Genomic DNA, 23434 nt, shown 5'->3' with positions numbered 1-23434 from the left:
GCTGGGGGAGGTTAAACAGCAGAGCCCTGTTGTGGGGAGCATGTTCCTATGTGACAGTCGGCTTTCCTATGCTGCTTTGGTTATAATTTTTTGTAGATTTCTGAGAAACACGAAGGATAAATATGAGTGGAAGAAAGGACAAGTTTAGAAGAGGCTCACTTCTTTGGTCTTGTTTCTTTTTAAATAAAGAGTAGCTGGGAACATAAATGACTGATAGGAATAACAGCAGTTAAAAGTTCATGAGAGGCCGGGCGCGGTGGCTCACGCTTGTAATCCCAGCACTTTGGGAGGCCGAGGCGGGTGGATCATGAGGTCAGGAGATCGAGACCACGGTGAAACCCCGTCTCTACTAAAAAAATACAAAAAATTAGCCGGGCGTGGTGGCGGGCGCCTGTAGTGCTACTCGGAGAGGCTGAGGCAGGAGAATGGCGTGAACCCGGGAGGCGGAGCTTGCAGTGAGCCGAGATTGCGCCACTGCACTCCAGCCTGGGCGATAAAGCGAGACTCCGTCTCAAGAAAAAAAAAAAAAAAAAAAAAAAAAAAAAAGTTCATGAGAAATGTGGGAAATGGATATTAATCTGTGTGTGTGTGTGTGTGTATGTGTGTGTGTGTGTGTGTATGTGTGTGTGTGTGACAGAGTCTCACCCTGTCACCTGGGCTGGAGTACAGTAGCACAAACATGGCTCACTGCAGCCTCGACCTCGCGGGCTCAAGTGATCCTCCTGTCTCAGCCTCCTGAGTAGCTGGGACTGCAGGTGTGTGCCACCACACCTGGATAATTTTTTAAATTTTTTGTAGAGATGAGGTCTCCCTATGTTGCCCAGTCTGGATATTACTTTGTTAGTGAGAAGAATGAAAAATTAGCAGCTTGAAAAATCAACACTTTCTGTAGTAGGAGGATTTGGGGTAATTTTCTCACAAAAGACCACAAATTCTAAATAGAAATGAATAATCGTGAACTACCTTTGTTTTCTGATAAGTCACTCACCCCGAGGGAGACTGAGGAATGGGAAATAAGTTTCCAAGTGAGGATTAAAAGAGGCCAAACTGATGTTACACTTCTATGGCCTGTTGATTAAATGGCAGACATGAGAACAAACATGACAAGAGGAAAGTGTTTCCTCAGTGCTCCAGGAGGAGTGAATCTGACTACCAGACTCATGCCTTTCTTGTTAATGATTAGTGATATAATTTGGAAACACAAAATCAATGGAATTAAATCTTCTTACATGTGTCATTAAGAAAGGCTTGAGAATAGAACAGAACATATTCACATACACAATCATCAACAAATATAAAATCTGGGTTTTCCTAACCTTTCAAAATCAAGTATTCCATTTCCTACTACAGTCGTTCCTTGGTATGTTTGGGGGATTGGTTCCAGGATCCCCATACACACCAAAATTTGTGCATATTCAAGTTTGAAATTGGCCTTGTAGAACCCATGTATGTGAAAAGTCATCTGTCTGTTATGTGGGTTTTGCATCCCATGAATGCCGTATTTTCTCTCTGTCCTTGGTTGAAAAAATCCATATATAAATAGACCCGAGCAGTTCAAACTTGTGTTAATCAAGGGTCAAAGTATTTGATGTAGATAAGGCAAGCTCTTCCTCATAGGAAAACTTTTTAAAAATGACTCCTCTCTTCTTAAGTTGAAAGAAGCAGAAATCTGCTATTTTGATTGTTAAATTCTAGGTACTAGAAGCCTGTAGCATACAAGGAAGAACAAGTATTCAATTTTGTCAGCAGCAGAAATAATACACACAGAAAAGACTCAGTTAATAGGAGTGCTGTGGTGGGGGTGTAATAGGATCACCAGGCAGAGGCAATCTTGCCTGCACTTCCCTCTCTCCTCTTTCCCCAGTGGCTGGTAGAAGAAATGCTTGTAACCACCTGGGGTTCCTGTCCTCCATGCCCACTCTAGCTCTGGGCACACAGCATACGTTATTCTTGCCTACCATTCTTGCATGTTTCTCCAAAACTAAAGGCCCCTCTCACCTGAATTCCTGATATGTCTCTGATAAATAATTGTTCATAGATGAGAGATGCTCATTTTCTCCTTCAAACAGCTTGTTGGAGGCTGCGTGCTGAAGAACCTTGGCCACTGATCCTAAGTTTCTCCTTTGGTCAGAATTTATCTGACCTCCAGCTGTCATGTCGATGATATCAAAGCCATCTGGAGCTACAATGGCTGGATTCATGTACCGATAGTACAGGAGGTTTCCAACAATCTGGAGTGACGCAGAAGTGCATGACCAATTTTAAGACAGAAAACTCGAGTTTAAGGTTATTGTTTTTTTTTTAAAGATATATATTCTCCTACATTTCCCAAGAGAAAGCAGATCATTTTCTGCTGTAAATCCTAACAAGGAGTTAAATAAAGGCAATTAATATAATCACACATTATTAATAGCATAATTTGCAAAGTTATTTTTGATGAAAAAATGCTCATTGCCCCCAAAATGTTCTAATACAAAGAATTTCAATAACGTCTAGGATCTCCAAATTAACCTCAGCTTAATCAATTATGTTGAGAGTCATTAGAAACAGAAGACCTGCAGCTTATTATCAATAATCACACATGGGGAATAATCTTACAAAGTTATTGTTGGTAATTTTGATTCATACCCCCAGGAGAAGCTATGGTGAGATTACCCTTGAAAATCTACCTTTAATAGCTCATCTTCTGTTGCATCGGGGAATTTCTCATGGATCGAATTCTTCAGTACTTTGGCTATATACCTCAATCCATAACTACATATAAAACAGATGACAAAAGAAAATAATGGAAAAAAGGCGGAGTGAGGAAAAAACACACAGCAATTGTTCCAGTCAACTTCAGCTGAGTAGTTTTTCTAAAAATTAAACATAAGATGAGATGGTAATGGAATCACAGGACTTCCACTGATGATAATAACTGAGCTGTGTTTGCTACTGAAGTATTGCCCCTTCTTTAGAGAACAGTCAGGAATTTAAAAGGTAAATGTAGGCAATCTTTTAAAATAGTAAACACAATATAAGGGAAAACTGCTGTCTTCACTACAGGGGCTTATTTTACACCGTATTCCAAGAACTTTCCAGGAAAGAATGTTAAACTTGCTGCAAGTACAACTTACGGCAGTAGATCAAGGGAAGAAATGATAGAATTCAGGACTTTGTCGGTGACCCTTCTCAGGTTCTCAATGGAAGCCTCCAGTTTATTTTTCACTTCTGGGTATGTTAGAGCTTGTTCTGTGGTCACATCATAAGGCAACTTGCTGAAAACACAAAGGCTTTAAATTAACTGGAGGCTTAGGTACAAGCATTAATTTTCCTGCCAGGTTGGTTCTATAGTCAAGCTTCGTATAGTGAATTGGACTTTGCCACTGACTCCAGTAACAAAACGTTTACTAAATGAGGGGAGGCTCCACCCTCACGGAGGGTACCTTAGGCAACTTGGAACAGGAAGGACTTGAGGCCGTCCCTCTGGTCTCTTCTGGCAAGATAATAGGCAGACCCAGGTAATTTAGACTCAGCTAAATTTCTTTTAATTATAAAAAGCAAATGTTCATTACAGAAAAATAAAATCACATATAATCTAAAACAATACCAGAGAGGACAACCAATTTTCATACCTTAGTGCATAACTGTCCAAATCCTCCTCTTTGCATGTATGTCTGTGGGCCTCGCATATTGATGGGTGTAATGCAATTTGTGTATACAGACATTCTATACAGATCCTGTGTGGTGTATGTAATGAGCATTCTTTTCCCAGAAAAATGGGTTACTGCACCTAACTCCAACTGGAATATATACCCTGAACATTTTTTTCTGTGCCAACAAATGTGTATCTATACCATGATTCCAAATACTTATTCCATTATGTGCTATACAAACATTTATTTAACAAATCCCTCAAAGCTAAATATTTTGACTTTTCCTGACTTTTTATTATTACAAACAGTACTGTAACAACCACCCACATAATTACATAATTCTCTGTGTACACTTTATTTTACAGACATCCTTTTACAGGAAACAAGAAGCTAGGATTGCTTAAATCTACAAACAACCACCCAGAATAAGCCAATCCAACCTGGATTGTTAGACCTTACACATTAAAGTTACTTGCCTGGTAACTGTAAAGAAAAGTACGTATTAGGTGAAGAGAGAGTCTACACCATCTCTAGGTCTAGGTGTAGAAATACACAAAGAAAATAAACAAGGGAGAGAATTATGGAAGTTGTGGCATTGGGGATCGCCTGGCTCTGAAATGTGAAAATACCATTTAGTATCAAGATGTAATATGCATGGATATGTTAAAGGGAGGTAACATTTTGGATTGATAACTGACTTGGTACAGTTTGCCTAACAAAGTTTAAGAGTATCAATAAATACACATGTAAAAATATCATAAAACATAACAGAAGACCAACACCTTCCTGACTCTATTACCTGGCCTCTCCAGTCTGTGTTTCTAGTTGGTTCACCCAAGCCTTGTACACCTCTACAGGGTTCGTGTTGATAATCAGCGACTTGTCATCGATGATCTCTTTCACCACTGGAGCCAGGAGTTGGCGTAGGGTGTTCTGTCCCCGGGCGCCTCTATTGAAGCTGACAACCATCTTGATGACTGTAGGGTTACCAGTAACTATGTCCTGTACCTGGTCCACCTTCGATCTAAAAAAGCCCAAGACAAAACAAAATGGTTTGCTTCTATGGATACAGTTTTTTTTTTTTGAGACAGTCTTGCTGTGTCACCCAGGCTGGAGTGCAGTGGTGTGATCTTGGTTCACTGCAACCTCCACCTCCCAGGTTCAAGCGATTCTCCTAACTCAGCCTCCTGAGCAGCTGGGACTACAGGTGTGCACCACCACATGCCCGGGGCTAATTTTTGTATTTTTAGTAGAGATGGGGTTTCTCCATGTTGGCCAGGCTGGTCTCGAACTCCTCATCTCAGGTGATCCGCCTGCCTTGGCCTCCCAAAGTGCTGGAAATACAGTCCTGAGCCACGGTGCTGGGCCTGGATACAGTTTTAAACAATGTATTCTCCCTCTGGAAGGCAAGGACTTCATGGAATTATACTTTTCTCTATGAAAATCAAAGTTGGTGTGCTTTAAAAACAAGCAATCATTTATAAGGTGTATATTTCTTTTTTTCTTTTTGAGACGGAGTCTCACTCTATTGCCCAGGCTGGAGTGTAGTAGTGCGATCTTGGCTCACTATAATCTCCTCCTCCAGGGTTCAAGCGATTCTCCTATCTCAGCCTCCTGAGTAGCTGGGATTACAGGCATGCGCCACCATGCCCAGCTAACTTTTGTATTTTTGGAGAGATGGAGTTTCACCATGTTGGCCAGGCTGGTCCCAACTTCTGACCTCAAATGATCTACCTGCCTTGGCCTTCCAAACTGCTGGGATTACAGGCGTGAGCCACTGTTCCCAGTCTATAACGTGTATGTTTCTTAGATGAGCAATTTGAGGATCTGAAAATAAAGTCACAGCCTCAATTTCAATCTAGAAGGCAGGTATGAGCTGAAAATGGACCAGGACTAGCAATACCGGGTGACACGGTACAAGTATCGTGCCCCTGTAGTTATCAAATCTCAAAAACAACTTTCTTGATTGAATGAACTGTTTTCACTTTTTCAAATTCCACTCAAAGCTGCAATACAGCTTCTAGCCACATCAGATGGCTGAGAGAGCTTTTCTTGATTTATGGTTGCTGATTCTTAGGGCCTCTCTCCTCTCTTCCTCCCCTTTCTCTCTTGACCACTTTCTCTCCCTCTTCCACTTCCTTGCCCTTTAGAGCTTGACAATGCCTGGTTCTTATCTTAACCAGTCATTCCTTTTTTATTTTCTTTGCTGGCTCCTCTTCCCACCTTTAAATGCTAGTTTTGTTTATTTTATTTTATTTTTTGAGACAGAGTCTCGCTCTGTTGCCCAGGCTAGAGTGCAGTAGTGCGATCTCAGCTCACTGCAAGCTCTGCCTCCTGGGTTCACACCATTCTCCCGCCTCAGCCTCCCGAGTAGCTGGGATTACAGGCGCCCACCACCATGCCTGGCTAATTTTGTTTTTGTATTTTTAGTAGAGATGGGGTTTCACCATGTTAGCCAGGATGGTCTCGATCTCCTGACCTCGTGATCCACCCGCCTCGGCCTCCCAAAGTGCTGGGACTACAGGCGTGAGCCACCGCGCCCGGCCTTTTTATATTTTGACTGATTGTAGGTACTTGTAAGGTGAATGAGGGTGAATCAATGCTCAAACAAAAGAATAACTGGTCTACCAGAGCCCAACCAAAACCCACGCTCTCCCCTCAGACCTCACGCACATGCACAGCTTCACCCGCCATCTCTTTGGGACCTATCCCCCTGAAGTCAGGAGTTCGAGACCAGTCTGGCCAAAATGGTGAAACCTCTTCTCTACTAAAAATACAAAAATTAGCCGGGCGTGGTGGCAGGTGCCCGTAGTCCCAGCTACTCGAGAGGCTGAGGCAGAAGAATTGCTTGAACTCAGGAGGCAGAGGTTGCAGTGAGCCGAGATCATGCCATTGCACTCTGGCCTGGCAACAGAGTGAGACCTCGTCTCCAAAAAAAAAAAAAAAAGAAGAAGAAGAAGAAAGATTTCACAGATCCCCCAAAAGCAAATAGAGCCTTAACAGCTGGGCCTTTACTCAGAGTCTCCCTGAGTCTACCTGGCCCTACCCTATCATTCAGGATTCATCTCCTGGTAGTTAGTAATTAAGTCACTTTCTGGGTAGACTAATCTACTTTCCTTCTGGGACCTACGCCCATGCTGTTTCCACCACCATTGTGTCTTATTTCCCTCTTCTATCTCTTCTTATAAAAATTGTAGCTATTCCTCAAGGTTTTGGGTCAAACACCTCCTCTTCTATAAAATCTTTACTAGTCAACCTAGTTGGAATCTTTCCTCCTATCTTCTAACCTGATACATTGTGCATGTCCTTCATTTAGACACATCCTTCATTTAGTACTTACCACATTCCACTGCATAGCATTCCTATTTCTCACGAATCACATTTCTCATGGGCTTACAGACACCCGGAGGGCAGAGGTGCCTGGCTCCCGTGCTCCCAAAACCAATAGGAACTAGCATAACTTAAGGTTTCCACAAGTTAGGGAGGCCACCTGAGCTAAGGACATTTCTCATGCATGTTTCTCAGCCCACTCATTATAGCTACCTATACAATTTTTACATTAACTGAGTCAGAAAATAAATTAGCAAAAGTACTTAAGTTCTAGTAAGAAGGGAAGACTATTTAGGCAGAGATTGCACTCTGCATTCCCACCCATTAATGGCTTTACTACTCAGAATTTTAATTCAGTTAAATGTTTTCACTGACTTTCAATATGCTATTGATTTTCAGTTGTTACAGACATACAAAATCAAAAGTTAATTTAACACTAGAGAAAGTATCACTGGTGGGAGCAAATGGTACTTGAATATAGCTCTAATAATATAGAAGTATTCTCAAGAAACTTGATATATTTTAATATGTGGGAATAACTTATAAGAATTTAAAAATAATTTTAGTAAATCAAAGACAGCCACCACTAACAAAAGGATTGATTCATTGGTATTTTTACATACATATTTGTAAACATACTTTATTTCTTCCTCCAGAGCAGTTTTAAAAAGCTTGAGAAGTAGATATTCTTCTCGCTGATTAGAGGCATAATTATATAGTGTGAAAATAACAGTATCCATAAATTTAGTGGACTTGTTCTGTGGCATCTGGAAAATCAGCTTAGCCAAGTATAAAGGGTTGGTCTAGAAGGAAAGAAGGAAAAAGAAAACAAAAAAATCCCACAAAACAATAAGTTAGTATATTATTAAAGCACAAAGAAGTATCTGATTCCCTGCTCTTCAATGACTTAATGTCACTAAAAGCATACAGATGAGTATATAAAATAATTTTTATGTGCCAGGTACTTATCTCTATGCTGTTAGTATATAGTATAACTTTCTACTACAGTTTCTTATAGACTGACATTATATAACTGTCTACTTTAGCTTCCTATCATATATTAATATTTTAAAATATTAATATCAAATATTAATTACTTAATATTCATATCATATTATAGGAAGCTATAGTAGAAAATTATGATAGGATTTAAATGATACATACTATATGATACACTTAACATATTATATCTACTTTTCACTGTTGACCTTTTTGAACCACATATTAATATTCATTGTAGAGACGCAGAAGACAGGGTGGGTAGCCAATAGAATCTGGTGTCCAAAGACACTGGTAAAGCTTGGGCACGGTGGCTCACACCTATAATTTCAGCGCTTTGGGAGACAGAGGCAGAAGCATAGCTTGAGCCCAGGAGTTCGAGACAAGCCTGGGCAACATGGACAGACCCTGTCTCTAGAAAAAAGTAAAAATAAATTAGCCGGGTGTGGTGGTGCACGCATGCAGTCCCTGCTACTCAAGAGGCTGAGGTTGGGAGGATCACTTGAGCCCAGTATTTCAAGGCTGCAGTGAGCCGTGATCATACCACTGTATTCCAGCCTAGACAACACAGACTCTGTATCCAAAAAAAAAAAAGTGGACTAAGGGCCCGGCTACATAGACTGGCCTAGAAGGATTGATAGATGAGTAGAAGGAAATGCATACTATCTTGTCAGACTGGAAAGAAAAAGAAAGAATACATTTACAATGTGGAAACAGCAAAATGGCCACAGTGTTCTACAGAGAGTGAGAAGGGGGAGTGAGGTAGGGAGGCTGAAGAGAGGGGTGAAGGTCAGGACAGTTGATAAGGGAAGTGCCGGAAGACCATGAGCAAAAAACAACAAAGAACTTAAAATGGACATGGAACCCTGTGGGCTCTGATGAGGATGGACCCGTTGGATACAGAACCAGCCTTCATGGTGATGTGGCTTTTCTCCAGCAGCTACACCTACCAGGTAGAAGTTCAAAGAGAACAATAATATTCAGGTTATAGAGGAAGTATGTACAAACAGAAATTTAATACTCCTAATCTTCATCTTCTTTCTGACAAGAGAAGAAAATTTTTCCATACTTGAAAACTGGTATTCATCTAATAAGCAGTTTGGGCAGCTTTTAAGAAACCTCAAATTCTGGTTTACTTTACCACTTAGGTTTACTTTTAAGTTCATAATGATTGGTTGAAATTTTATAAATAAGCAGCTCAGTACTTTTTCTTGATAGCTCTGTAGTGACTCTTTTTCAGTGTGAGGTATATAGGAATTAGGAGAAAGGAAACTTACTCTAGAACTAAAGAAAGATGCCTACTCACCATTCCTCCTAAGGTTACCTAAAAATTTTAAATTTGGGTTCATACTGAAGAGACAAACCCCAAAAAAACCTATACTAGCTGACTACGGCTTTGGTTAAGAATTTTTGCTAGGTCAGGTGTGGTGTCTCACGCCTGTAATCCTAGTGCTTTTGGAGGAGGCGGAGGTGGGTGGATCACCTGAGCTCAGGTGTTTGAGATCAGCCTGGGCAACATGGAAAAACCCTGTCTCTACAAAAAACATGAAAAAATTAGCCAGGCATTGTGGCAGGTGTCTGTAGTCCCAACTACTCAGGAGGCCAAGGTGGGAGGATTGCTTGAGCCCAGGAGATGAAGGCTGCAGTGAGCTGTGGTTGCGCCACTGCACTCCTGCCTGGGCGAGAGAGTGAGATCTTGTCTCTACAAAAAAAGAAGTCTTGCTAAAGTGTAACCTATGGGTCGAAGGAATCCAGGCCATTTGCTTTTCTATAATTTCTTCAGTGATATTGGGCTAATGCCTCAAAAGAAGAGAAGGAGAAGAAAAACGTATGATTTCAAGAGAGAGTTCACTTGATACAACTGAATGGTTGCACCCTTTGGTTGTACATTTTGGATTGTTTGCGGATCAAGTTTGGTGGAATTATTCTAAACATACTCCTGCACTTTTTCTTCTTCCCATAAATGTGCCTCCACTTATAATAAACAATGACTAGATTTTAACTTATGACAAATTCTGTCAAATTGAGAAAACTAAATTCTAAAGAAACTTCAATATGCTTGAAATTTCATGGGTGTAAAAAATGATAAGTGCCTAAGATTAAATTTTAAACTGGTGGTTGACTACTAAATTAGGCAGACCAAAGTCCTTTCCTGTTTAAAGTAAGCCCCCTTTCTTTCTAGGTTTGCTGGCATGAAGCATTGGGTTCCACAGACAATTCTAAGTACTGTTAACCTTTTCCTTCTGTGCCGCCATGTGGTGGCCACTTGTGTGAAGATGTTCATATGTTTGAAGATGTTCTCCAATCTCTTATTCCAAGTAGAGAATTTTCAAACCTACCAAAATTAACATCGTGTTTCTCCATGAGGTTAGCCACATCTCTTATTTATGGTTTGTGTAATGTGCTCTCTATATATCTACTGCCAGTGACATCCTCAAACAAAGATCTAAGCATCTCCGGGCTTTGAAGGAATCCCAGCAGTGGCCCCACTCTGAGAGACATCTGACTCTTACAAGGGAGAACTATGGATCCACCTCTTTGGGGAAACTTTTCCAGCTGAAGAGGATGCTTGTTAATTTCTATCGCTATCATGCAGTTTCCCCTGTGACTAGCTGTATGCGCCAGTAGGGCTGACGGGCTGAATCAATGATCAAACAAAACAATAAGTGATCCATCAAAGTCCAACCATAACCAGTCAAACTTACTAGTTCTCACCATCACTCAGGAAGCAATGGAAAATTACTATTCATTTAGATCATAGTAATGCCATGAAAATAATACAAGAAAAAAGAAATACTATTTTGAAATCCCAAACCCTCTGGCTCTTTCCCCCATAGAAGGGGAGACTGGTTCTGGTAAATATCTGTTTTTCACATACAGTTATTTTAATTTTCTCATGGATGACAGCACCTGTTTTTGTTTTGTTATTATCAGATTTATATTGTTTCTGAAGGTAACCATAGTATAATATTGTAAAGAGCATGGGCTCTGAAGTCAAACTGCCTGCGTTTCAAAACCCCTGCTTTATCATTTACTGGCTGTGTCTCAGTTTTCTCATCTGTAATGCAGAAATAACAACAGTACTCATTCTCTCACGGCTCCCAGGGTTAGGGTAAGAATTAAATGAGATAATGTATATAAAGCACCAACAATAGCACTTGGTACTTAGTAGATGCTCAAAACATGTATGCTATTATAGCTGAAGCATGACAAAATACTCCCTGCAAGCCACAAACATGTAACATAGTATTACTCCCAAACTCAGAGTGAAAGATAAATTGTTCTCACCTGTAAGAGGTAAAACAGCTGCTGATATGTTTCTAGTATTTTTCTCCTCTCCTTACTCAAACTTTTTATTCCTTGGTTGTCAGTGTTACTCAGTATTTCCATTTCTCCTCCTTTTTTCTTGTTCAGCTTTTTACTGTGTGAAATTACATCCTGTAAGAAATTTGATGAGATTACTGCTTTTTAATTCTCATACTCTTTATCTCCTCCCTTCATGTATAGGATTGAAACACACGTAATTGGAAATACAGGCATACCTCATTGTATCGTGCATTGCTTTACTGTGCTGCACAGATACTGCATTTTTTTCTTTGCAAATTGAAGGTTTGTGCAATCCTGCATTGAACATGCCTATTGTCACCATTTTTTTCCAATAGCTTGTGCTTACTTTGTGTCTCTGTGTCACATTTTGATAATTCTTGCAATATGTAGAACTTTTTCATTATTATACTATCTGTTATGGGGCGCTGTTATCAGTGATCCTTTTTTTTTTTTTGAAATGGAGTGTTGCTTTGTCGCCCAGGCTGGAGTGCAGTGGTGTATCCTCAGCACACTGCAACCTCTGCCTGCCGGGTTCAAGCAATTCTCCTGCCTCAGCCTCCTGAGTAGCTGGAACTACAGGCACGCGCCTCCACACCTGGCTAATTTTTGTATTTTTAGTAGAGACGGGGTTGCACCGTGTTGGCCAGGCTGGTCTCGTTCTCCTGCCCTCTTGATCCACCCGCTTTGGCCTTCCAAAGTGCTGGGATTACAGGCGTGAGCCACTGTGCCCAGCCTATCAGTGATCTTTGATGTTACTATTGTAATTGTTTTGGGGCGCCACAAACCATGCCCATATAACTTAATCAATAAATGTGTCTGTTCTGACTGCTTCACCAACTTTCCTTTTTCTCTTCTCTCTTTGGGGCCCCTATTTCCTGAGACACAATGATATCGAAATTAGGTTAATTAATAACCATACAATGGCCTCGAAGTATTCAAGTGAAAGTTACACATCTTTCACTTTAAATCAAAAGCTAGAAATTATTAAGCTTAGTGAAGAAGGCACATCAAAAGCTAGGACAGGCCTAATGCTAGGCCTCTTGCACCAAACAGCCAAGTCATGAATGCAAAGAAAAATTTCTTGAGAGAAATTAAAAATGCTACTTCAGTGAACACACGAATGACCAAAAAGACAAAATGGCTTTATTGCTGATATGGAGAAAGTTCGAGTGGAATGGATAGAAGATTAAACCAGCACAATATTCCTTTAAGCCAAAGCCTAATCCAAAGCAAGGCCCTAACTTTCTTCAATTCTACGAGGCCTTAAGAGAAGCCAGGAAACTTCGGAAGAAAAGTTGGAAGCGGGCCAAGTGTGGTGGCTCACGCCTGTGATCCCAGCACTTTGGGAGGCCAACATGGGAGGATGGCTTGAGGCCAGGAGTTTGAGATCAACCTGGGCAACAGAGCAAGACCCCATCTCTACAAACAAATTTTAAAAATAAGCCAGGTGTGGTGGCTCATGCTTGTGGTACTAGCAACTCAGAAGTCTGGGACCCGCAGTAAGAAATACATTTTCCATCTTTTATTAGTGAACGCACATACACCCTCTCTCTCACTAATGGTACACGCTGATATTTTCTATTTGCTTTTATTCTATTCCACTTTTAAAGATAGCTCATTGTGACACACTAAATTGATTTCATGACCCTAATGGCACGCGACTCATATTTGAAAGTCGCTGTTCTAGAACACCTCCCCTGCCACTTTAACATTAGTTCACTGTCCCAGAGTAAGTGGCAAGAAAGTTGCTTTTCCTAAAACTTCTTCTAGATTTTTGACTGAGCTCTTAGCCCGACCTCCACATGAGGACTCCATTTGCACATCAGGAATGCTGGCCCAGTGTCCTTAGAGGGGCACTATGGGCAGTGTGGACAACAGCGTTTTGCTTTGCATGCACTACCAGCGTCCATCACCCTGGCCCCTTCCCACCACCGGGTATCAGCAGGGGCCCCTAGTCATTTTCACAAGCAGATATGGGCCCGCCTCCATTTCCAGTTGCCCCTGGGGATGAGAACCACCGTCAGGTCTTGCCTAAATGGCAAGCTCTAAATCTGTTTACTTCCTGGCACCCCATTCTCCCATAGCTGGGGTCAGCCCATTGAGCAACTGGGGTCCAGAGCTCTAGGAAGCTCTGGAGTAAGACAGTTCCACGTGGCTACATCTGTTGCCTTCCAGGTCCATGATTTTATTCTTTCTCATTCTCAGTTTAGAGAGAGGCAGCCTTGACTTACCCACTTACTTCTGTCACCCCAATTGCTTTTATAGGGAAAGGGAGGAGGGGAGTTGATTTACATTCCGATAACATTTTTAAAAAAGCAACATTTCCCCCTTGTTTTACCAATATATAAAATGTCTTCAGTACAAAGAAAGGAAATGCAGTTACCACCAGACAGAGGTCAAGGGGGAATCTAGGCAGGCGACTGTCTGATAATTCTTATCTATAAGAAGTCCTAAGACATCACTAGAATAAATGTGGCTTACAGTGCCAGTTAATCCACATTTTTCCTCTTCAGATAGCTGGTGACATGTATGTAAATCATTCAACTCCCTCAAATACACAGAATAAATCTATCACCTTGATTTTAAATATACAACAGGAAAAAGAGTCTTGTTACCTATAATTCCCTTTTCCTTCCCAAGTGTTTTCAGTGGAGGTCACTCTAGAAACTGGGGGCTTTTTGTTTTGTTGCAGACTTCATCTTCTGGTTAATGGTTTTTGCCATATACAGATGAGAGGGTAGGGGTGGTGAGCAAGATCTGGGGCAGATCTAAATTCCTCTGCATTAGAAACAGAGTTCGTGAAGGCAGGACAGGGAGAAGAATGGAGGGAGGGAAGCAGCGGAGGCAATGCTGAACCCAGAAAGCGGAAGAGAGAGGGCGGGCCAGTGGCTGTGCCGATGTAACAGCACCTGTCTGCTGGAGCTCCAAGGGCAGAGCCCGGCACAGCAATGGGGATAGCCCCTCTTCCTTCCCCCTGTGAGGTTCTGACTTGCTCCCGAATGTGCCTGTGTGAATGGAGGTTTGCTTTGGGAAGCTGGAAGATGGACACAAGAGCCAACCCAGACAAGGATAACAAACAGGGGCACACACTTTTTATTCATCAAAACTCACTTTTCCTGATTCTTAATAAATATTGAACATTGGAGGAATACTGTGGTTTGAAAGAGCGACTGTATTTGGCTTGTTCATGATAGTCCCACATCTCAGTATTGCCCTTTTGCACCACCTTTCCCCTTGCCCTGATAAGGGGATATCTGCATGCACGTAGTATCCTATGATATAAATGTTTTTGTAGAAAGTGTGGGCTAGTATGAAGGGCTTGGGCTTGGGCTTTGGAGTCATAAAGATATGGGTATCTGCAGAGTATAATTAAAACCTGCACAGGTTAACCTAAGCTTCAGTTTCCTCATCTATAGAGTGATAACAGCAATTTTACTGAGTTGCTGTGAAGATTAAAAATATATGTAAATCACCTAGAACATTTTCCAGGGAAGAAAACACACTCAGAGAGAGGTTAAGAAACATGCTCAAGGTCACGTGTTAATATAAGCAGTGAAGTAGTATAATTAAGTATTAATAGTTAAAAATCTCAATCCTGAGTTTCAGGTAGTACTGGCCTGCAAATCTGGGCTCCTAGATGATACATCATACTCATAAATAGGAATTTTAGCACTAGTTTTAGATTAGCTTCAGTCTCTTAATTTAGGCTTTCCTTCCAGCTAGACTGACCTATACTTTTTTTTTTTTTTTTTTTTGGCTCCTGTGCCTCCAGGAAACCTCTTATTTCAGTTGCTTTTTCTTCTTTCTCCAAACCATTCTTTTTGCCTAAAACCAATGTTAGCCACTTCTCTGACCTACAGATTTTGAGGTTTTTAGGAGGAATGCTGATTTTAAAAGAACTATAAAAAATGTTAAGGCTACTAGCAAGAGCTAGCATTGTTCTATAAGAACAAAGCCATTTCCCTTTACAATCTCTCTTTTCCTCACTAAACACACACTCATTGTTAAAAATAAAAAGGTGTGGGGAGGGGGGGAGAAGATAAACTTAACTATCACCCAAAGAAAAATCACTTAACTTCTTTCTTCTTCTGGATTATTATTTTTTGATAATAAAAGAAATCATACTACCTTAGGCACTATTTTCTCCTCTACTATATCGCAAAACTTTCCTCCTGCTTTAAATAGTCTCAAAACCATTATTTAGTGGCTATACAACATCCATAGTAAACCAATTCTATCGTCCTCTGCATATTGTTTTGGACTTCAGGTCGTTTCCCACTTTTTCACTACTATAAATAAAGCTTCAACTGCTCTGTTCTTGTATCACTACGAATGTTCTGTCAATGACAAAGCTAACAGCTACATATTTAATAATCATCAATTTAACTGCTAAAATATGCTGGATACATATTTGGTGTTTGCAAATATGTTGAAAAACTTCACAATGTTATCCATTAGTGATAAGTGGCTTTAAAAAAACCCCACAAAACTTCAAGCATTCATAAAAATCTGATAACTTGCCATGATTGTGTTTCCAAAAGATACATATTATTTAAACTATGTACTGATTTGCAACTAAGCCTTTATTTTAAAAGACAAGACATTTCCTGTTTATGATTTTATGGGGATAAGGTGAAACAGCAGTTTAAGGCTATAAAAAGCATTCTCTGAAAATCCTTCTGGAATATATTACACTTTAAAAGTTTTCATGGATGTCAAACAACACAAATACATTGTTTTTTAAAAAGTACTGTTGTTTTTCTGGATAAAATAATAAAAGTAGAGTTAAATGTAGAACATTTAAACTGTAGTTTTATTCCTGAGTATTTAGAAGAGATGATCATTTCTGTTTATAAAATGCAGTTTTTCTTATTTTCTCCTCCACAATTGCCCTGGTGTCTTTATGAGGTCTGGAGGACCAGCCTGGGGCATTCACACGCCCATGTAACTGGCAGCCTCCTGTGGCTGCTCATCTCCCAGTTGTCCAGAACACTCGCTTGGTTGCTGGCCGCTGGCTCTCCACCTATGAGCCACTGTAGCCTTCTCAGAGCTTCCAGAAGGTCAGTTTCCCTCTTCGACCTATCAGTTTTCTGAAAACTGATGTGGCACATAGGAAAGGAACAGGGACAGGGAGAGTGGTCTTATCCTAGGCATCCGTTCTTGGGTAAAAATGACACTTTTTATACTTTTTTTTTGAGCCCTGATGTTGGCAGGTTTCACACAGATGTGAAACCACACCGTGATTTATTTAGAAGTTATCAATGGGGGCAGTGTGTCTTTGTAGGGAGTCACATTTTGGAAATACGTAGGGGTGTTTTTTAATATCTTAACAATTGAAGGGCACTCCTGGTTTCTAGTGAGCAGCGATTGGGGATGAGAGGTGCTCTGTGATCTGGCAATTTGTGGGATGGTCTTGTGTAAATAATTGCTGTACACCTTGCATGACAGAACTTTTGAATGTCTTACTGGTCATTTACGTAGGTCAAGATTCTGTTTGTAATTACCTGAGCCTAGAATCTAATTGTTTTATGTAGATGCATAATATATTTTCCCCACACAAAAGCTAGGATTTTCTAGAATTGCAACTGCTGTGTAAACTGGGTGGAGTGGAGACTACACTTGGCTAATGTTGAACTTTACAAACACTTGTTCTCCATTTTGGAAAATGAGGTCCTGCCTCATTTGCCACTGAAGCCCTCATAATCTGTAGCTATTCTGTGAAGAGGTCCACACCCCTGGTAACTGTATTGTGTCTTCCAATGTCATCAGGCATATACATTTTCTCAATAAAATATGTGCTTTTATTATTAATTACTCTTTAAATTTCTCTTTTGTATTCATATAAAGGCTCTAGTCTTATTCTGAAGGTATATACATCAGTACATTTTATCATATAGATTTCATTTCAGAATGACAAGCCTTACAAAATGTTATAAATGGGGGGGCTTAAAATTTTACAGACCGAAGAACCACTAATTTATAATAAAAATGATAAAAACTTATCCTAGATTCCAAATAAACTTAGCTAGACCAAAGTGTCATGAACATATATAACCACAAACAACATAATGTTTCAGTCAACAGTGGACCTCATATAAGACATTAGTCCTATAAGATTATAGTATAATATTTTTACTGTATTTTTTCTATGTTGAGCTATGTTTAGATACACAAATACTTACAATTGTGTTACAATTGCCTGCAGTATTCAGTACAGTCACAAGCTGTACAGGTGTGTAGCCTAGGAGCAGTAGGCTTTACCATATAGTCTAGATGTGTAGTAGACTCTACCTATGTTTATGTAAGTGCTCTATGATGTTTGCATCAGGACGAAATCACCTAATGCTACATTTCTGAGAATGTATCCCTGTCATTAAGTGACTCCTGACTGTATGTAGGCGTCTTCCCTCTTCTGGGAGCTGACAGTCCCAAAAACCCCACTGACCTCTAGTGTGATCCTGTTCTTCACCAGCAGTCCAATCTTGATGTCCATCAGGTTCAGGTCTTTTTCCAGCTGTTGATTGGCCCTGATCTTGGTCACTACTTCTTCCCTTAATCGTGCAACCTCTAGTTCCTCCTGGAAATCCAAATCACTTTGGTCCAGCAGGTATACAAATTTGCGAATCACTGTTAATGGTGGGTTTTCAGAGCCAACTGCAGTGACAGGAACAGGTATACTTTAATTAGGAAAGCTTGAACAGGAAAGAAACAAGGTCTTAAATAATTACTAGAAAAATATACCAATGAAAGTACTTGGTCTAGGGTGAGAATCATTCTACCCACCCCCACACAATTTAAAATCTGGACAAGGAAACTGATCAATAAATAAATGCACAAAACAGATATCTGGCCCCACTCTTTTCTAGTTATCAACTCCCCTTTTATCCCTTTTATCAGCTCTCTCTCACACTGTTCCCTGGACTCATGCACTAAGATAGTCCTATCTGTGCCTCATTCCTCAGGAACCTGGGAAAGAAAGTTAACATAAGTTACCTCGACCCTGAGACCTTGTGCTTGAGCTAGATAAGTGACTTACATTCTTGCTGCAGGAAGCAGAAAGTAGTTTCTCCCAGCCCAAAGGATCTTTGGGAAGGAGCCGGAAGTAGGTGAAAGCTGAATTAGAAAAGGGCCAGGAAGGGAGGACTGTAAAAGCCAAACAGGAACCAACAGAATGATAAGTGAAACGAAGGTTCTACTTAGCTGAAATAAAAAGATTTTAGAAATTGAAACTTGGCCCTTGTCCTTTGAGCACCGGCCAAGGGAGGGTGCTCAGAATCTAGGGGTCAGCCCCTGTTATTGAGAGGGACATTCTCACATAAATTCTAAAAGCGTTTTTCCCTTAGTACCTGGAACTTTAGGCTTTAATTTCCTGGCACTCTGACTCTTGGAAAAATATTTTTAACATGCTTAGGGAGATCAGATCCGGGTAAACTGTAAGAATAAATTGTCTGGTCCGTTGAGGACGAATGATTAGACCCAGTCATAGAAATATGCAAGAGCCAGTCCAGCCATGGCCATCTCAGTAGCTGCCCTCCTTTACACCTACGGCCCTTGACGGTCTTCCTTTCACTTCCACCTTAGTTCTGCGGTGTTTTGACACTAAAGGAGTAGGAAAACTAACACCAAAACAACTGCATAAACCACAAGCAACTGCATAAATGGCCTTTATTGGAGAATTTTCCTTGGATCATGGGACCCTTTATTTCCTGACCACTCAAGCACATCAATTTATATTCCTCCCACTTCCAGCAAAGATGCTGCCACTGACATGACCACTTCAGGGAAGGCCTTAGCAATGCACCACAGCTCATCCATGCAGCCAAGTTAGGGGAACACGAGCCCTCCCACTGTGGCCAGAGTTGACAGCTGCCTCTCCCACCCACTAAGGGTTGTGTCTCTTCATATGTACTAACAGTCCCATTGGAAACAACTAAATTAGTATTTTAGTTTTACTAATTGTTATGGCTCGAATTTAATATTTCCTCTATCAATACTAGGCTTTTTGCCATCTTCATCTGAGAATGACTTTGTGGTACAGGTATTTTAATTTCAGGAAATCAGACCACTTAATAGTCTGCTCCTACAAGTGACCACATCTTAGTTCCAGCAACTTTCAAGCTGGAATGCGTTCAGTGAAAACGGTGAGAACAGATGATAACAAACTTAGAAAAGTTATCTTTTTTAAAATTAGAAAATCCCAAGGCCTTAGTTTTCTAAAGATGCTGAACTAAGAAAGAAATGAAAATTTGTGTTTTGTTTACCATAAAAGCACCCAATTTGCTGAAGCCCAAAGAAGCTTAGATCTAACTCACTCACCGAGATGGTTTCTCTATTTACCTTTTATGCCCCAATATAAAGTTGCCTAGATTTTAAAATTGGAATTTGTAATAAAAAAGTAAACAAATAAAAAATATCACTGTAACTGCTTAAAAAAGACATGTTACCTTGAATAAAATGAAAATTAGCCTGTGTTCACATGGAAAATTTATTTTGAAGTCATCTTTCATATACCAAAGCAACAGCAAACATATTTAGTGTCAGGGCTCAGAAAAAACAAATCCTCTTTAGCCTTCTTTAAAAAAAACCAAAAACGGCTGGGCGCGGTGGCTCACGCCTGTAATCCCAGCACTTTGGGAGGCCTAGGTGGGTGGATCACGAGGTCAGGAGACCGAGGCCATCCTGGCTAACACAGTGAAACCCCGTCTCTACTAAAAATACAAAAAATTAGCCGGGTGCGGTGGTGGGCGCCTGTAGTCCCAGCTACTCAGGAGGCTGAGGCAGGAGACAGTGCCACGGCAGTCCTGCGTGGGCAAAAGAGCAAGACTCCATCTCAAGAAAACAACAACAACAACAAAAACCCCAAAAACAACAACAACATATCTACCAGCTGAGAGGTAAGCTGGAATCTAGTGGAATGAGACATTATTCAGTAGATTCTACAGGCTGGAGGCAGAATGAGGACTTCAAGCATCCCTAGATTTTCCTTAACAAGTACCAGGGAAGATCTTTCTTGAGCCATATACTTCATCCCTTAATTCAGACAAACTTTAGACACTAAAAGGTGCTGGCTAAACTTACTAGGCACTGTAAGTACTAATAAATTTATCATCAAGCTCTCCTTGACTGTGCATGTTCCTGTGATAATTAGAATGTTAAAAATTTAGTATATGAATCAACTTATGATCTGTAAAAAAACAAAATAACAAACATAGGCAAAGTTGGGACTGTAAGGAGATAGCACAAAATGTGATTGTTATTTTTGGGTGAACTTTATTTTGCTATTTTCAAACTTTCTACAAATTTTTATTAAAAAATTTAATCTGTAATCCCAGCACTTTGGGAGTCCAAGGCAGGTGAATCATGAGGTCAGGGGTTCAAGACCAGCCTGGCACACATGGTGAAACCCCATCTCTACTGAAAATACAAAATATTACTGGGTGTGGTGGCTGGTGCCTGTAATCCCAGCTACTCGGGAGGCTGAGGCAGGAGAATCGCTTGAACTGGGGAGGTGGAGGTTGCAGTGAGCCAAGATTGCACCACTGCACTCCAGCCTGCGCGACAGTGTGAGACTCTGTCTCAAAACAAAAACAAACACAAATTAAAAATTATTCTGTGAAAAGTTCAGAATGAAATTGCAGGAAGATGTTTGTAGTTGTCATTTCTGGGAGATGAGACTATGTCTAACAAATTAAACAATTTAAATATAAGATTATTTTCTGGCTAACTCTTTTGCATTAGATTTTTGACTCTAGCTTAGATTGAAAAAAAATCAGCATTTATGCCAACTCTATTCTCTTTGAAGAAGAAATTATACCATGTGGCTGATCCCTTCCATTTAATAGGAAGGCCAATTTCCTGTCACCATGTGTTCCTCTTTGTACTGGTTTAGAACCTGGGGCCTGAGATGATCAAAATCTACTGGAAACAATGGGTATCCTCTGTTCTTAGAGCAGCCTCTGAAGTGACCGATATGGACCAATACGTCCTTACCTGGTTTATAAAAAATCCTTGCTTTGTTTCAGAAAGCTCTCACTTACCCAATGTTTTGTAGTCATCTCTAGCTTTGTTCGCTCTCAACAGTGACTGTATTTTCACAATTTCATTATTCTGCAAAAGATTGAGACAAGTCTTGATCTCCCAGAGTCCCACCTACTCCATTATTTTTGAATTTAGAACATTTAAGAACTATCAGTATTTAAGAACTGACACTACTTAGAACTGACAGTATCTCAATGTGGTGTATTCAACGTTTACTTTTCCATTTTCTTTTAAGAAGAGGTCAGATAAGTTAGCTAAAAGTGTAAACAAGACTGTAGGGGAACTGCTTGGACAAAGAGATCTAAAAAGGGAAAATAATTTTAGCATAGAACTTAGATGATTCAATCTATGTTCCCATATCTCTTCTTTAAAGATTCAGGAAGAAATCTCTCCCGGGGGCTTCTATTTAAAGTACGCAGTTAGCAGTTGAAAAAACTACATATGCAATGCTGGAAAATATTTCTCTTTGGTGTTACTAGCCCACAGTTTTCCCCTCGCCCATTTTCTATCGAGTCCTGACTGGTGAAGTCTAACTCTCAACATGATTTCTGAATGAAAACAGTAAGCCTCCAAATATTATCATATGAAGTTCTAAGATCCCTTCTTTCTTAAGTGTTCATGTCCACCATTCAATAAAAATCATTCAATGCTAACATTCAATAAAGCATTCATTTGGGTCATTATCAACCTGGATAAAATCCCACAGATATTTTTCTTACATGATCTCTGAAATACTGTAGTCTTGAAAGATAGCTCTTTCTTGCAGTTGCCATTCGGAACCAGGACTGAATCTAAAAAGTTTTAAAAAATAGAAAAGTACAACAAAAAATAAAGAGAAAAGTCAAAGTAATCACCAAACAACCCGTAATACGGTTTTGTGTAGTTTTTCTAAAAACAATGATACTTGATAAAGAAAAAAAGGAGCCCACTAAATAATCAATCTCTAAAGCCTACTCTTCACCTTTCACTGATGTTTCTTAAGGGGTTCAAAACACTTTACATGTTACTCTTAATTTCACCACCTTAATAAGAGAGAGGTGGAGAAAATAATTTAACTTTGTACTATTTTACCTTAATCTCAGTAAATAAAAGCCAGAAGGGTGAAGCGTTTGGCTGAGAGTTGCAATGAGTCAAGAAATCAAGTAAACTAAGTCTAGGGTTTCTTCTATCATCCCTTTAAATGCATCTAATATCCTTTAAATTTTTATAGGAAAACATCGAAGAGGTCTCATGAGGGAGCAATTGCTACCAACGGTTTTTGACAGAATAGGCATATGTTCCACAGGACGCTATTTCATCAAGGAGCTACTGCACAGTGGGTCTGGGTCACATTATTCTCTGCCTTCACAGTTTAAAACGTTTTTTAAATTTGTTTTTATTATTATTTTTAAAAATACAAATGAAGTCCCCCTATGTTACCCAGGCTGGTCTTGAACTCCTGGCCTCAAGTGATCCTCCCATCTTGGCCTCCCAAAGTGCTGGGATTACAGGTGTGAGCCACTAAGCCTGGCCTAAAAGATCTTTAAACTAATCTGATTCTACTTTCCAGCTCCATTGCTTCCACTCTCATCTGGATTTCCAAGCTGGAGACTTGTAGATCTCCAAGTTGTAGATTTCCAAGTTGATTTTTGTCCAGTCCTCTGGCTTTCAGATCCATGAGAGTGGACACCACAGTACCCTTTCTTTCTCACCCAGAGCTATTCACCTGGGTGAAAGGCTGGGTTCGACTATTTCAACTCCCAAATACAGGCCCTAAATTAGCTCTACTTCCTCTTATCATTGGTTTTGTTCTGTTACGTCTGAGCATTCTAAATATGCTTAAGCAAATGTGGAAAGAGAAACATGAAATAAAGCTGGGTTCTACCTAGAGTCTAAATAATCAACTTGAACTTTCTAGACAAAGAACATTTATTGGTTACAGAACACTTTCACTTGTGATTCTTATAACCACTCATAAAGGACTTGAGGTTTTATAGTGGTTTAACTAACCTGCTTGAAAAATGATTAGGTAAATGAGCAGCGGAGCTGGGATTCAAATCCAGTACTGCCTTCTGACTTCAAGGCTCACACGTACCCTCCCTTTCTATAGCTGTCTTTCAGATTAA

General features: G+C 40.1%; 1 protein-coding gene across 6 annotated transcripts in view; it reads right to left on the bottom strand.

Moving 5' to 3' along the window:
- IQGAP2 (IQ motif containing GTPase activating protein 2) overlaps nt 1–23434 on the bottom strand; it is a 329635-nt gene that overhangs the window by 35762 nt on the left and 270439 nt on the right. For all 6 annotated transcript variants that reach the window (XR_008661060.2, XM_055299013.2, XM_055299014.2 and 3 more), the window contains 9 exons: nt 22049–22120; nt 21329–21398; nt 17737–17945; nt 11253–11402; nt 7605–7768; nt 4435–4659; nt 3117–3257; nt 2670–2754; nt 1999–2231 (listed from right to left, as the gene is read on the bottom strand). Coding sequence is in view for 5 of the 6 variants with exons in the window: in XM_055299013.2 (XP_055154988.1) it covers nt 1999–2231; nt 2670–2754; nt 3117–3257; nt 4435–4659; nt 7605–7768; nt 11253–11402; nt 17737–17945; nt 21329–21398; nt 22049–22120 (1349 nt within the window). In the remaining variant the exon portion in view is untranslated. The remainder of the gene's footprint in view (nt 1–1998; nt 2232–2669; nt 2755–3116; nt 3258–4434; nt 4660–7604; nt 7769–11252; nt 11403–17736; nt 17946–21328; nt 21399–22048; nt 22121–23434) is intronic.

Source organism: Symphalangus syndactylus, chromosome 11, assembly GCF_028878055.3.
Source record: "Symphalangus syndactylus isolate Jambi chromosome 11, NHGRI_mSymSyn1-v2.1_pri, whole genome shotgun sequence".
NCBI classification, from domain to species: Eukaryota; Metazoa; Chordata; class Mammalia; order Primates; family Hylobatidae; genus Symphalangus; species Symphalangus syndactylus.
This window is presented reverse-complemented; position numbering and strand designations above follow the sequence as displayed.